General features: G+C 37.3%; 1 protein-coding gene across 1 annotated transcript in view; it reads left to right on the top strand.

Moving 5' to 3' along the window:
• SPPA (signal peptide peptidase) overlaps window positions 1–16,128 on the top strand; it is a 45,729-nt gene that overhangs the window by 14,912 nt on the left and 14,689 nt on the right. Inside the window, 4 exon segments of the mRNA XM_088984207.1 lie at window positions 3,337–3,404; window positions 4,146–4,312; window positions 6,289–6,358; window positions 11,781–11,935. Coding sequence (XP_088840333.1) covers window positions 3,337–3,404; window positions 4,146–4,312; window positions 6,289–6,358; window positions 11,781–11,935 — 460 coding nt within the window.

Below are 16,128 nucleotides of genomic sequence, written 5' to 3'. Positions count from 1 at the left end.
CCAGCTAGAGAAGATTATGAGGAACTTCCTTTGGGAACTAGGAGACACCAAAAGAGACCACCTAGTGAAGTGGGAGGTGGTTTCTATAAGTAGAAATGAAAGGGGGCCTAGGAATAGGAAATCTTAGGCTAAGAAACATAGCATTATTGGGGAAATGTTATGGAGATTGCCATTGGAACATGATAGACTTTGGCATAGAGTGATTATTAGCATTCATGGATTGGCAGACAATGGTTGGGATGTAGGAGTCGACCCCGGGGCTTCCTGATGCTCTCCCTAGAAAGCTATTCATGGTATCTTACCTTCGTTCTTTCCTTATCTCAAATTTGATGTTTGTATAGGAAATATAGTGTTGTTTTGGGAAGATGCTTGGGTTGGAGACATTCCCCTTAATGAAAGGTTCCCTTTTATTTATTCACTTTCTAAAAATAAAAGAAAAGTGATATCTTCAGTTTTTACTGATAACTCTTGGGACTTGGGTTTGAGGAGAGGTCTAATGGAGTAAAAAATGACAATGCTGGATGAATTAATTAACCTTCTAGGGTCAACCTACTTGGATCAATCTTGTTTGGACAATAGAATTTGGAAACCTTCCCCATCTGGTGTGTTCACTTGTTCCTCCTTTTTTGATGTCCTCATTCAATCATCAAACCCTGTAAGGAGATTTCCTTCGAAGGAGATTTGGTGTCAACCTGTACCCCCAAAAATTCAGGCTTTTTGTTGGGAGGTGATTATCCAAAAAATAAATACTCTAGATATGTTGCAAAGAAAAGGGCCAAATGTATGCCTATCACCCCATGTTTGTAGCCTCTGCTTGGGATCTGGTGAGACAATCACACACCTATTAATTTCTTGTCCATTTGTGTGCTTTATTTGGACCTGGTTCTTTTCTATCTTTGGTTGTAGGTGGACACCTCCCCTAGATGTGGCAAGCCTTTTTAACCCAAGCTTTTTCAGGCAACTGAAGAGACATGGAAGATTAATGTGGAGAGCCACAAGAGCAGCTATCTTATGGTCAGTTTGGGAGGAAAGGAACAATAGAATCTTTAAATGGATGGAGAAATCCAAGGAGGCAATTGTAGAAAGGATAATTATTATAACTATTCAATGGTTGAAAACTTTGGATTTGTTTAAAGACTTCTCAGCTGAAGACATTTATAGGAATTGGGAAGTGGTGGCTTCTACAACTTCCATGAAACCTATTGTGCAGGAATTGTGGTCTCCATCAACACAACAAGTGTGAAATTGAACTTTGATGGGAGTTCAAGAGGTAACCTGGGCCCTTCAGGTATAAGAGGATTATTCAGAGATGAAAATGACAGAATTGTGGCTTTGTTTTCAGGACCAATAGGAATGGGGGACTCATTGAGAGCAGAGGTGATGGCCTTGCTTCAAGGTGTAAGATATGCAAAATAATTGGGGTTACACCAAATCGAGATAGAGGGAGACTCTAAATTATTGATTGAGTGGCTGCAATCTAGTAAGTTGGGAGCCTGGATTTATAGACAGCCCAAGGGAAATCCTCAACATAACAAGGGAGATCGGTGCATGCTTCAAATGGACAAGGAGATCAGCTAATGGTTTAGCTGACACGTTGGCTAAACAAGGAACTGTGAGGGAGAGAATGTTCTGGGCAGTTTTGTAAGAAAGATTACTGGGGGTCAACACCTACTTAGGGGTTGACAGCTGTACTTAAATCTGGAAAGTTATTCTTAAGTTATATTAATGAAGTTACCGTTTCCAATAAAAAAAAAAGATAGTCTATAACTCTATATAAATTAAAATGAGAATATGAGATAAGAAGTTGGTGCTGCATGCAAGCATGTAATTTTCTGTATGAGGTGGAAGATAATGCCATTACTGACAAATTGCATAATGAATATAAGTTATTCTACTATTTGTTATTTTTTATGATTCTGCTGATTTTTTGTAAGTTGAATATGTACAAATGACAAGGCTGCTGCTTTAGCAAAGTGCATTCTGAACCTTGGCATGTCTATGAGACTTAAAATACACTAAGAGGTTCTGGAGGCTTTGCAAGGTAATATATATTTGAATGGAAATGGTAACTTTCATTATACTTAATAGTTAATCATGTACACTGTCAACCATTCAGAATATGAATGGTAGCGGCTTCCCTTGCTAGGTAGAGTATTTCCCTCATTTGTTGTCTAAGAGTCCATCACCCAAACTTTTTGTCTGCAGATCCTTTACTAGTTTAGAGTCTCCTTCTACCTCAAAATTCTGAAAGCCCCATTTGCTTCACCAGCCTTAATCCTTGTAGTAGGGTCAACAATTCATCCCTCAAAGAATCTTCTTCACCTATGGGGCCAGAGTATAGTGCTAACAGCTTATCCTCCCCATCTCTGGAGACTCCCCCAGCTCCAGAAGGTCCTGGATTACCCAAAGAGCTTCCATCAAAATTCAATTTTACCCTTTGTTGTGCTGTAGGTACCCAATAAGGGTACTTTAGCATACATTGTTAAGTAGTTATGTCATGGTAAGGGTACTTTAGTACCTTTGTATCTCTTTCTCATAAGCAATAAGCGAAGTTAGTAAGGGGGATGTCCCTATGACTGCTTTTTTTCTCCAATTTCTCTTGTTCTCTCGAGGCTCTTCATTTTCTCTCTCTCTCCCTCTCTCTCTCTCTCTCTAACAGGAATCCTACTTTTGTTTTTCTAAGAGAAGGATGTACAAAAAGAAACCCCAAAAATTACGTAGGTAAAGTACTTGCACTACACAAAATTTCTATCCACCTCTGGTATTTAACACAAATATGGTGCTTATATTGGGTTGAAAATTTATAGGAGCAATATTAACAAAACTAGGGTTCCTATGTAAATATGAACTTTTCTTGTTTGGATGTTATATCATGGCAGCCTAGGTCAGTGATAACTGATGCTGGTAATAGGATTGTTGTATTTATCAAAGGGAAATCTTTGGTCTACTTGCATTTTCAGTTGCACTGTACAGGTCAGATACATTGAACTTGCCTTGAGTAGAGTGTGCACTTCCAAGTGAGTTTGTCTTAAGTTAATCTGTGCAGATACCATCTTTTGAACATAGCCTTGATGAAGTTAGTTGAGTATTAAGATTATTTGAGGGAAAATGTAATTTTGGCTTGAAATTTTATCTCATCAACCTACAAATAATTTGCAACAAAAAATAACATGCAGCGGTTTTCTGCATAATGCTTTGGAGCTTGTAAATTGCCAACTGTGACATCCATGAGTCAGGAATAAATCTTCTCATGGACTTCTACCTAAACCTTCCTGTGGTAGTTCCAGATATTTGTTTTTAATTGGCCTTCAATTAGATTACCATGTAACCGTGCAGGTTATCTCAATGTTGAAAGAGAGGCTTGGAGTAAAGAAGGAGAAGAAACTATCAATGGTTGATTATAGGTAATCAAACTTGTTTAGAGGTCATCAAGGACGCATTGACATCTTTAACATTGCATTTGGTGAAGCATTGACAGCTTTAACATTGCATCTGATGAATGCTTTCATTTATTCGGACAACCATGGTAAACTGCTTGTTTTTATAATGTGCATTAAACTGGCATGCAAAATCCTTTATTTGATATATCTATAAAAATCCTTTATTTAATATATCAATTATTAGCTGGATCCATGTTTTTACAGTTGATAAGGGAAGAGGACTTTCTTCTTAATTCTTTAGTAAATTCCAGGTTTTGGGCATCTTCTTGCTATGCAGTTCTGCAATGCATATTTTTACTTTGGGCTGTCATAAATTTGATTTTTTTGGTCCTGCATTATTCCCTACAGAATCTCATTTTGCATAATTAGGGCTTGGGAATCTGTGAGGTTAATGACTGCATGAGTTGTGAAATATGCTTCCTTATGAGAAGGATTAAAAATTTCATGCTAGCAATTTGCTATTTTATAGATGTAAACCTTGTTTTTTTAGAATACTGTATTAATGTTATTGTACTGCAAATAAATGGAATTATATAGGTTTTGATACTATTTTCAGAAAACATAGGTGGTAGCTTATTTCTCAAGTATTGATTGCACTCTCTAAATTTTAACTCTCAATTTGCCTGGATATTTTAATTAATGAAGTTGCTTATATTAAAGAGTGAGAATGCTGACAGCATTCCATTTGTTCTACTGCAACTACAGGAAATATTCCAGAGTCAGAAATTGGACTCTTGGCTTGTCAGGAGGTAAAGACCAAATAGCGGTGATCAGAGCCTCTGGAGTCATTATTCGTGTTCGTAGTCCATTAAGTCTTCCCAGTTCGGGTATCATTGCTGAGCAGTTTATTGAGAAAGTCCGTAGTGTAAGAGGTAGGAATAAACCTTTGTATACATTGTCTTTTATGTATTGTTTAGCTTTTCTGATCAAAGAATCAAATATTAAACAAAGCAAGCATAGATCACCAACTGCATTGCAGTTTCCTACCCAAATAACTTCACATGCCTAGCTTACTGGTGTTGGATGTGATACTGAATACTACATCGATACTTCTGGATTAACTTTAGTATTCACACTTTTAAAATGGTATGTTTTAACAAATTATAAATTTTGTTTGATTAATAACTGTACAAATTAAACTATAATCTGCACATGTTAGAAATTTAATAATTTAATTAAATTTGGAAAGCCACAAATCTTGAGATATGAAAATATATCTTCTAAAATCAGATTCTCATATCCACATACATGTCCCAGATTTTAGTAAATGGAGAGTCATGTTCCCATTTCCCCTGTGTCTGTATCTATATCTGGACATCATAGGCTTTGCCATATCAAAGTAGTTTTTTTCTTGGGAAAGTAATTTCAGTGGAATAAGAGGGATTACAAATGTATACAAGAACAAGAACAACGTAGGGATTACAAGATGGGGAGTAAAAGGGCAAGGGGAGGGTCAGAGTGGAGATGGGTTCAGATGAATAAAAGAAAAATTTGGAATCCATCCTCTAAGCTCTAACAGAAGATATTATCCTGTATAGAGTGGAGGGAGGACTCAGCTGAGCATACATAGTAAGGTGATGATGATGATGAAAAAAAAGTATAAATCTCCATCTGATTCAAAAGAAATCTACGTATGAAAAAAAAAAAAGAAAGAAAAAAGTCCAGGGCCAATTGTTGGTTGGGTGTCTACAGTCTGCCATCTTTTGTGCGTGAAAGGCCATCGATTTTTCTTTCTTTTCTTGTTCATTGCTTTGAGCTCAATTGTTCTTAAAATTGGTTTTATTTCCTCACAATGCTATATATTTAATATCCATTCTATACTATTTTCTGAGATTTTACTCCCTCAACAACTGTACTTATTTTATGGAAGCATATATTTTTCGTCTTCAGTTAATTGTTACCATGGTATGTTTACAGACCAAGGTCTAAGGAGACATATACAAAGAGAACAGTTTATATGTTGCAACACTAACTGAAGTAGGGAAGGAATTCCCTACCCCCACCCCCAAGCAACTTCAACAAGAAAAATAATGAGTTGCATTGGAGAAAAATCAACAATATTAATATGTATTATTGATGTAATCTTAGTTATGTGTTGCAGGGGCACTTTTGTCCTTTTACCTTTTATTTTTTATTTTGTCACCCTAACATATAAATACAAACACTGATGCCGCCAGCTTGAGTTTTTGGTCTCAATTTTCATGCCTCTTCCTTCTCTCCTCTCTTCTTCTTCCTTTCTTCTCCTCCTCCTCCTCTCTCCTCTTGATTGAGATCATTCTTCCTTGCTGAAATCAATTATAAAATTGAAAAGGAAGTAAACTTATAAAAATTATTTTAGTCGTGGTAAAGGAAATGGTCTATGGAGGTAGACTTATCTTCCACCATTGCACTTTATCAAGAAGCTTGAAGAGCATCTTATGACTAAATGTTAGATTACTGTTTTGATGGCAGATTAATTTTGACCTTAAAAGCTGTAGGAAATGATCAATCTGATCAATTTTTATAGGGTTATTTCGATGTATATGCATCAAAGAGAATGATAGCAGTTACTTTTGGGTAATGCAGATTTGGTTGTTTAAGGAAATAATTAAAATCCAGTACTCTCCAAGGATAGTATACACTTTTTTTTGCTCCAGCCAGCAAACAGGAACTGTGGGAATATTATTGGATTATCAACTTTTCTATGCTTATATCTTTTCTTTCCCTATAATTTATTGTCATTTTCATGTGAATTTGTGGCTGAATTTGTCTCACCTAGGCAACCTATTGTAACCTCTTTTGCTGGCTTATTAATGTAGGTGCTCCTTAAGAATAAATTCTTTTCCTTGATATTTTAGTTTGTTTCCAGAGTCAAAAAGATATAAAGCTGTGATCATACGGATTGACAGCCCTGGAGGTGATGCTCTTGCTTCTGATTTGTAAGTGTCACCATAGCATAATATTCAGTTCTGGTGAAGTTTCAGTTTATATGTTGAATTGGATGAATAATCTGTAAAGAAACATTTTTTTTTTCAAGTAAAGGTGGCTTATAGTATATTTATTTATACCATTCTTTTTGATGGGTTATCTCTTTGTCAATTCCCAAAATTTATGGATATCTGTCTTTGGCAAATTATATTTAGGCCAATACTTAGGAACATAACATTTTTTCCAAGTTCCAACTAGAACTAGTATCTCTTTGAAACATCCTTCCAATTAACTCTTACTGTCATGTTTACCTTTCCTCCAGAACCTTAAAAGCCAGCTGTTATGTTCTGTTGATTATCTCTTTGGGTAGTAGCATGAACTTTGCATTTGTTGGAGACTTGGAGTATTCAGTTTGTATGGGGAAGGGTTATTTTAGGAAGACAATATATAATATAGTCAGGGACTTTAATGTCATAGCGTCTCCATTGGGATTTTCTTGTAATTTTGGATAATTTTAATATTATATAAAAGGTTTCTCAGGGGCTTTAATGTCATAGTGGCTCCATTGGGGTTTTCTTGTAACTTTGGATAATTTTAATATTATATAAAAGGTCTCTCTCATTATAGATATCTTCTGTCCTTGTTATCTCTTTTCTTCTCCCTTATTTCTCATTATTTGTAAAGAAAGTATTCAATAAATGTTGTGCTGTGGAAATATCTTTCTGAAACAAGATTTTAAAATAGGTAGAGCTTAATACTAAAATAGAATATATGAAATTTAAATTTAATAACAATAACATTTTTGATACTTTGCAGAAGAAAAGGCATAATTGGTATTTCTCACCTCATAAATGTTTTCTGTGTGAAGCAAGTGGGAAACTACATTCCATCTGCTAGTCTCCTATCCTTTTACCTCCAGTATTTGGGATTGATTTCTAACTTTCTTTGGTCCTAGGTGGACTCCTCCAGGAGATGTGAGAATTGTCATTTTGACTTCCTTTTTTTATCCACCCAGTAGAAGAGGTAAGATATTGTGGATCTGCCTGAGGGCCACAATCGTTTGGTCAATATGGGGGGAAAGAAATATAAGAATCTTTAATGAGAAGAAGAGGTCAAAAGGAGAGGTCATGTTATAGGATATCTCCATCAGAGTGGTGAATTGGGTCAATAGATTGGATGTTTTTGTGCCTTATTTGAAGGAAGACATTTTTATAGGATGGCAGAATGTAGCTCAATCACCTATGAGGATCACTATTCAAAGGGAGTGGAGTCCATCGATGTTGAGTCAGATTAAACTAAATCTTAGTGAGCACAACATGGGGAGTCCAGAAATTTAAGGGATTGGAGGGGTATTTAGAGATAGTCAATGATGGTAATAGCAATGTTTTCAGGGTCCATTAGAGTTGGTGGTTCTATTAACGCAGAACTGCTAGCAGTTTTGTATGGACTAAGGACAGGCAAAAGGCTGAACACGAAAATTTTAGTGTGTGGAACAAGATTCCAGGACCATAGCGGGTTTGCTAAAAAATGATGAACTAGGAGGTATTAAAGACAAGGCTCAAAGTATCGATACATCCGATACTCATGAATGTGTGTATCATGCATTTATGGTGACTGATACACTATTTTTTTGATACATTTACAGGGGGATTTTAATAGTTTTGTTTAATGTTTTAAAACATAAAAAATTTAAAAATTCTTAATATTAAGCATTTTGATGACCCCCAAAACAATATGATACGCCTGATATGGGGCGTACCGTATCGATACTTTGAACCTTGACTATAGACATTTGTTGAGAGAAACCAAGAAAATAGCAAAGGATATAGTGATTGCAAGTAACTGGGTGCATGATTCAGCAAATTGTTGGGCTGATTTACTTGTAAAACAGGGGGCAAAGAGAGGAGTTCAATGTATTGGGGGGTAGCAAATGAGAGCTATTTGTAAAAGCTATAAACTAGAAAGAGTAAAGGTGGGTAGGTGGGGAAAACCAGCCTTACAATGGGATCCAAAATATTGTACATAAAATTCTTTATTCGTAATTAATGAAGTTTATTGTTATCAATCAAAAAAATTAATAATAATATGAGAAAAATCACAGTACACTTTTTTTTTCTTTTATACCAATAACTGAAAATTTTCATTAAATTTATAAAAAGATTACAAGGAACACATGAAAGGAGATAAAACAGCTTATCTCCAATAAAAAGATTTTACATCTGAGCCCAAAACATTTGAGTCTTCTCAACCCCCTGTTTTGCCATAGAATCAGCCATGCTGTTAGCTGTCCTTTGCGCCCATTGATTTTAATATCCATTCCCCCGGTTATCCATTTAAACCTTTTGAACTCATTGTTGTATATCTACAAATTATTCCCTTTGTTTAATTAATAGCCACTTGCTCACCACTTTTGAATCTCTTTCAATGATCAATTTATGCAAGTTCAGCTCCTTTGCTCTAGTTACACCTTCCAAAACTGTCAACACGTCAGCCTTCAGGATACACTTAGGATTGAAGGCCAAGAGATATCTCGATGTTACCTTTCTGGAGTCTTATGTGATCAAAGAATACTGTTGCAACTTATGTGATCAAAGAATACTGCTGCTCAAAGGCTAAAGGTGAAGTTTTATAAAATAGTTATAAGGCCAGCAGTGTGTATGGAGCTGCATGTTGGGCAGCCAAGAAACAATATGTCCAAAAACTGAGTGTAGCAGGGATTTAACTGTTGAGTTGGATGAGGTGGAAAACTAGAAAGGATAGTGTAAGAAATAAACTTATTAAAGGAAGCCTAGGAATAACTCCAATAGGTGACTGAATGAGGGAAAGCAGACTAAAATGGTTTGGTCATGCAGGGGAGCCAGGGGAAGACCAAAAATGATATGTTACATGTTGAAGGGTCTAGAAGAGCCAGGGGAAGACCAAAAAGGACGTGGGTTAAAGTAGTGAGAAATGATTTAAGGGCTCATAATTTAACACATGTTACTAAACAGAGTGGAATGGTGGACCAATATTTTTGTAGCCAGAGTAGAAACCTTACAGGAGAAATGTACAAAGGGACAATGAGAGATGCTCAAGGATGCACACCTACCTGGAGCAACAAATACCAGCCAAAAGGAATGAAAGGAAGGGGGGATCAAGAACATCATAAAACCAACCACAAAATGTTAATTTTTAAAGACAACTTCCTGCAGAAGAAAAAGGAAAATAGTTAAACTGAATTTGTCACCATGATCAGCAATGAATTTTTGTGGTAGCATTATTCTGTAGTGTTTGAGGTGGCAGTGCTGTTGATCCTTAGCTCTGGTTCCTTTTCCATCCTCCTTGAAGGGGTTAAGGGTTTGAACTGACCTCTGTTTTAATCACTGTCAATTAATCTCAATCTCAGTCTTGCTAATGATATATATAAAGAGAGAATTCTTAAATGACCTAGTTCCATATGATTAACATGTGCTGAGTTTTATCACCAAATTCTGGCAGAATATTGGTAAAGAAGCGAGGGATAAATTAAAAATCTTACTACAAATACACAATGAAACTGGGCCAAATCTGGAGATCACCACTGCAGGGATGGTTGAAGTTAAACTTTGGTGGCTTTTCTCGAGGCAATCCAAGACCATCTGGGTATGAGATTCTATCATAAATCATGAGGGAGATACCATTCTGATTTATTAGAGCTCAATAGGAGATTGTAACTCAATGAGGGCTGATTGGTCATGGGGCTACTGTTTGCTGTTTCTCCGGATTGTGTCTCATTAGAAGCAGTTCACTCCCAATTGGTTCAGGTGAATGACAACAGGAGAAGATGGGCCTTGGATACTATGACATCGCATTAAAGAGATTAGACATTTGGTTTCTATTATGAGATTATCTTTTCTGGTAGGTTCCTATATCTGCCAATTCAATGGAAGATATATTGGTACTTACCAAAAAAAAAAAAAAGGAAGATATATTGGCCAGGGAAGGGTTTAATAGGATTGTTCCCCTTCACTCAATCAAGTGATTGAGTTTTTATTATTTTGGGTAAGGCCCATTCAGGGAATCATACGGATTGTTCCCCTTAATTACATCTCCACAAGAAAGTAGAGAACAACTTTTGATTCTGACTAGGAGAAATGAATGCATAGAACAAAAGAAAAGAACAATAGAATGCTTAAAAAGAACTTTTCATTTGTATTTCTTTTACATCAAGTGTACAAGAATGAGAAGAAAAGAAAAGAAAATACAATTGAGAAACTCTACAACAATACATTTCTCTCTTTTCTTTTTGATGCAAGGAAGATTTCCTTCTCACTCCTTTCTTCACACTAATTTGTAGTCAATCAAATGAAATTCTGACTGTAGACAACCTTAATCCTTTGGATTCTTGCATACAAGAAGGGAACCGTAGTCAATCGAATTGAATATTTGATTGTGGACGGTTTTTATCCCCCCTGCTCTTCATTTTCATTTGAAGGGAACCATAATCAGCCCTTGAGAATTAGACTGTAGATGGTTTAATACCTAACTATGTCTTGAAGGAGGAACCATAATCAACCAAGTAAAGGTACCTGGTCGTAGATGGTTTATTTCCCTCTATTTCCTTTCTCAAAAGTGAAAATAAAAAAGAGAGAAAAAATGATACATAGCAGAAGACATATATAGGAAGTATTCACGGAGAGGACTTTCCTTTTCCTACTTGTATTAGTGAGACTTCTTTTCCTTCCCTGTCTTCCCTTGAGCACTTCTCTTTTCCTCCCTCTTTATCTTGGTTTTTCTTAAGAATCTCTTGAGACAATTTTCTCTGAAGAGGGGGTGTAAGTCTCTAGCTTCCCCTTAAGGAGCTTAAATAGGGTGTGGGGTAGGTTATGTAACTACCTCCTGGCTCCTCCTCCTAGGAGATGGACACCTGTCCCTCCCACTTAAAGAGAGGGAACTCCCGTATGGGATACTTTTTTTATAGTTTTGATGATTTGGCTAGTAGACTAGCCAACTCACTTATTTGGGTTATTTAATTATTAAATATTATTCGGATTAAAAAAATGCCTTCAACAAGGGTCAAGTAATGCTATGGTTTGTTGATTGGCAAAGGGGATAATGAGTTGTTTAACGCTTTGCTTTCTGTATATATGTTTTCATCATTAGTAAAATTTCTTATCATGTTACCAATTAAAAAACAATCTTACTACAAATAATATGAAGGGGGATATGTTCCAAAAAAGATAGAGGGGGACGTCAGCTTCAAGATTTACTTTATCTGGATTTTTTTTTTCTAGCATGAATTAGTTTATATGTTGTCTTAACAACTTGATAGTTGAAATATGAATGATGTACTTTGATCAATTTCTTTTGCATATCAAGTTTAAATTTTTGTTTCTTAAGAAGGTTTTGTTATGAGATTTCTGTTTTCAACTCCTACTGTTAACTGTTTAACTCCTTGATGTTTATGTGATGAAGAATGTGGAGGGAAATCAGACTTCTAGCTGCATCTAAACCTGTCATTGCATCTATGTCTGATGTAGCGGCAAGTGGAGGATATTACATGGCAATGGCAACGGGAACTATTGTTGCAGAGAATCTAACATTAACTGGTTCAATTGGAGTTGTGACAGGTGAAAACAAAAGGCATTACCTTTTTTTATCCATAATATAATTCAAATGATGCTACATTATGCATTTTATAAAGGGGGAAACTTCACTAACTCCCACCTAACAAATTTTAACTTCACCATACAGTTGGGGAACAGTGACGGGGGAATTGTTGCCGATGCAAGGGGGGGGGGTATTGGTGTTTAGGTGGGGGTGTTGTAAGTTTTGAATTGTTGTAGGTGTATGGTGGAGTTAAAATTTCTGATGTGGGTTTCAGTGAGGTTTTCCCTTTTATAAACTTTGACCTAGATGAAAAACTAATATTTTTTTTGATAAACGAGAGTAGTTTTATTAATTCAAAAAATATCAGTACATTCAACCTAGGAAGAGGCACGGAGTGTTACCTCCCCCTAGGACTGAGTCATAAACACTAAACAAACACAAGCCTGAAGCACAGTTACAAAGTGGCCCAAAACAGATCTCCCCTTGACACCCCTTGCTTGGCCAAAGAATCGGCTATTGCATTTTCTGATCTGCTGACCCACTGAAACCTGACTGACATATTCCTTGTCTGCCATTTAACTTTCTTTAACAGATCCCTGTAGCCCCAACAAGCTGTCTTTGGACTTGTCAACCAGCCCACTACTACCTTGGAATCCCTTTCTACTATCAGATTATTCACTCCAAGTTGACTGGCCATCTGTATACCTTGTACTGCTGCTAGTATCTCTGCCCTTACAGAATCACCAACACCCACTGGACTGAAAATAAAGACATGTTGCTATCTTTGTCTCTCAGAATCCCTCCTATTCCAGATGGCCCTGGCCCCTGGGTTACCTTGGCAGCTACCATCAAAATTCAGTTTTACCACTCCATCTGGTGGGGATTCCCATTCAGCTTGTGATTTGTACTTTGTGGAGACTGTAGAAGCCACTGCTGCCCAGTTTCTCCTTAAGTCATCAAAGGAGTGATCTGCCAACAAGTGTGAAGATTTCAGCCACGAGACTGTCCTTGTCATTATGAATTCCTTGATTTCAGCAAGACTTCTTTCCTTTTCTTGAAATATTCTAGCACTTCTCTCCTCCCATAAAGTCCACAAGGTAGTGGCCCTGATAAATTTCTACATTAGCTTCCCTCTTTTTGTCAATCTCCCAAAGGCATCCGTAATAAACAGCAGTTTTACTTCGGAGGGCAAGTTCCACCTGCACCTAAATAGTGAAACAACCCAGTTCCAAATATTGGTAGCAAAAGAGCACGATATCAGTAAATGGTTACAGTCCTCACCCTTCACTTTACACAAGAAGCACCAATTTGAGGACAAACAAGTAAGCTTTCTTCTTTTGCAAGTTTTCCACCGTATTGGTCTTACCCAAGTAGGCTTCCCAATAGAACACTACTATTTTAGGAGGAACTGGCCTTGACCAGACCTCTTTAACAGGGAAAACCTGAGAGGAGTGGTTGGAGCAGAGGGCTTTAAAGAAAGAAGCACAAGTGAATGAGCCAACTGGGGTTAGAGACCAAACCCTTTTATCCGGGTTAGGGGGATCCAGGCACACTGAGTCTAGAAGCAACAAGAGCTTTGAAACACAAAGAAGTTCTTAACCCTCTTCGAAACCTAAAATTCCAGTTTAAATCCAAAGGGCAAACTGGGGGGGGGGGAGAAACCATGAAATTGGTTTCTTTTTAAAGAGGGAGATGGAATAGAGAGAAGGAAAGCGGTCTTTTAGGGGTTGAGTGCTCACCCAAATATCTTACCAAAAAAGAATGGAGTTTCCAGAACAAGCATCATACCTTACAAATCTGAGGAACTTTGGGAGAATGCCATAAATAGCCTTCCAAGGTGTTGTGAGCAAAGCCCTTCGGGATACCCCCGCGTCCCAACCCGATTCAGAACAGCCATGGATACTCTTCATTACTTCATGCCACAACCTTTCCCTCTCCAAGGGCCACCTCCGAAGCCACTACTTCATGCCATATTAGATGAAAAACTAATAAGGAGTTCAGTACAAAGAGAGGATTTGTGTAGTTCCTGAATCTGTATAGGACATGCAAGTTAGTGGATGATCTCACATGATGGTGCCCAAGTGAAAGTGGAATACTTTGTATATAGAGCGGAAGTCAGTACTTTGTATCATGTCTTAATGGTACCATAGTCAGATCTTTAGGAAATACAGAACCACATCCTGAAAAAATTACAACTGGACTCAACTCAACTAAAACTTGTTCCAATTATGTGGGGTCCACTACATGAATCATGTACTACCTCTCTGATCATTCAGTGCCACATCCAATGCTAATTCATGGGCCCTTAAAATCATTTCTTACTAAAATGCATGCCCTTTTTGAGATAAAGGAACACTTTCATTAAACAAGGGGGGGGGGGAGATGGGGTAGGCTATTTGCAGGTTTGCACTGTACAAAAACTCCCTTCCCAACCTGGAATTAGCTGAAGAAACAGTGATCTGATTGAGAACTCTTGGGATCTACTGTCCATAGATGCTGAAATGTCAATAGACTAACTTCCAATGCTCCTTCGCCTTTGAGGTAACCCAACTAATGACAGTCCTGGAAGCATCTTCAACCAGAATGGAGTCTATTTGGATTTTGGAGAACCTTAGCTAGCTGAAGACCCTTGAGAAGAGCTTTCACCTTGGCTTCAGAAGCATCAGCAGCATTAACAAGGCCACTGAAAGCCCATTGCAGGCTGCTGTTAGGATTCAAAATGACTTCCAATACCAGCTGCTGGAGGGTTTTAAAAATCTGTCCTTAAATTTCCATCAAACGACAGAATATAGGTATTGGGGGTTCTGGGGGAGAGGATGAAGCTGATATGAGGAGCAGGAGGAGCTGAGTGCAAGATTTCCAATAGGTTCCTGTCCACATCATCATGACTAACACCTGTAAAATTCTTATGAGCCAGCACTAAACAAATCCTGGAAATGCTGTCATAGACTGCGGACTACATGGCAATTAGAGAGAGTGCTCAATGGATTCCCCATCTTGTAGGCACATTATGCAAACATGGGGAGAGATGTCCCTACATCTTCTAGACTTTTCAACTCGTAAGAAATCACTTATTCTCACTGGTGCTGTAGACGGTAGTCTCTGTAGTAATAAACCATCTTAGTCCACTTCCCTCATTTTATTACCTGTGGGAGCTACTCCTGAAAGAATACCCTGATATTAAATCAACCTTGCACAGTTTAATTCCTATTGTGATGCTACATCATTTTTGAAGATAAATAAAGAAAAAAATTATTAGAGAAAAAGAGATAAATGATTACAAGGGGTGATAAGACATCACCCAAACCCATAGAACACCTCACCAACTCTAATAGCAATCATTGACCCTAACCCATAAACCAGAGCCCAGAAAACCCTCAGAAACACCAATCCCCAAAGCAAAAGATATGCAAAACGAGTCCCCTACCACATCCTTTTCTCCCATCATCCAGAGATCATACTAGTATTAATACAAACTCTACACTCGACAGAGACCATTTCCCGAGACTAATTTTAGGACTTGATCATTTCAGACCTTCCTCCGCTGAAGGATTACATTCTTTTTTCCTCTTCAAGGCCCATATTGTCTTCTTTACCCTTTTCTTAATTCCGATTCCAAATAGGCCTCCCCTCAATCTATCAAATACCTTCGACACTGTCACATTCCTGCCATTATTCTGGTGTTTTAATCTTTGAACTGCTGAAGGTTTTTTCTTAAATCTTCTCCTCTCCCCATAATTACCGCTAATCCTTTCTAGCTCTAAAATCACATTCTTCTCAAATACTTGCTCCGCTGTCAAAACCACATCTTTCTCCACCTCTTCAATTAAATGCCCACAACCAGGATTTGGAACTTCTACCTTCTCTTCCAATACTCACCCGGTCCATTCTTCCACTTCCTTAAAAGCTTCTCTAGCAAATTCCTCTCCTCCTAGGAAAAATAAACTTAGTGTTTTACTAACATTCACCTCTTTGTGATGCTACATTTTCTTGTTGTAATAGTGGATATTTAAAAAATCCAAAACCACTTTTTGAAAAGCGTACTAAATTATTAGCTATTTTGTAGGGCCTAAAATGAGGAGAATATGGCCTCCTATTGGGTTCCTTTGCTATTTTGTATCAATGAAAATTATTAGCTGGAATATAAGAGGGTTAGGGAGTGCAAGGAAGAGAAGGGCGATCAAAAACCTACTCCGAAGGGAAAAACCTGATA

The sequence above is a fragment of the Nelumbo lutea genome, chromosome 4 (genome assembly GCF_056320005.1).
Source record: "Nelumbo lutea isolate HS-2025 chromosome 4, American lotus-T2T, whole genome shotgun sequence".
In the NCBI taxonomy this organism is placed as follows: domain Eukaryota; kingdom Viridiplantae; phylum Streptophyta; class Magnoliopsida; order Proteales; family Nelumbonaceae; genus Nelumbo; species Nelumbo lutea.
The sequence above is the reverse complement of the archived record's forward strand: the minus strand, read 5'-3'. Positions and strand labels throughout refer to the sequence as shown.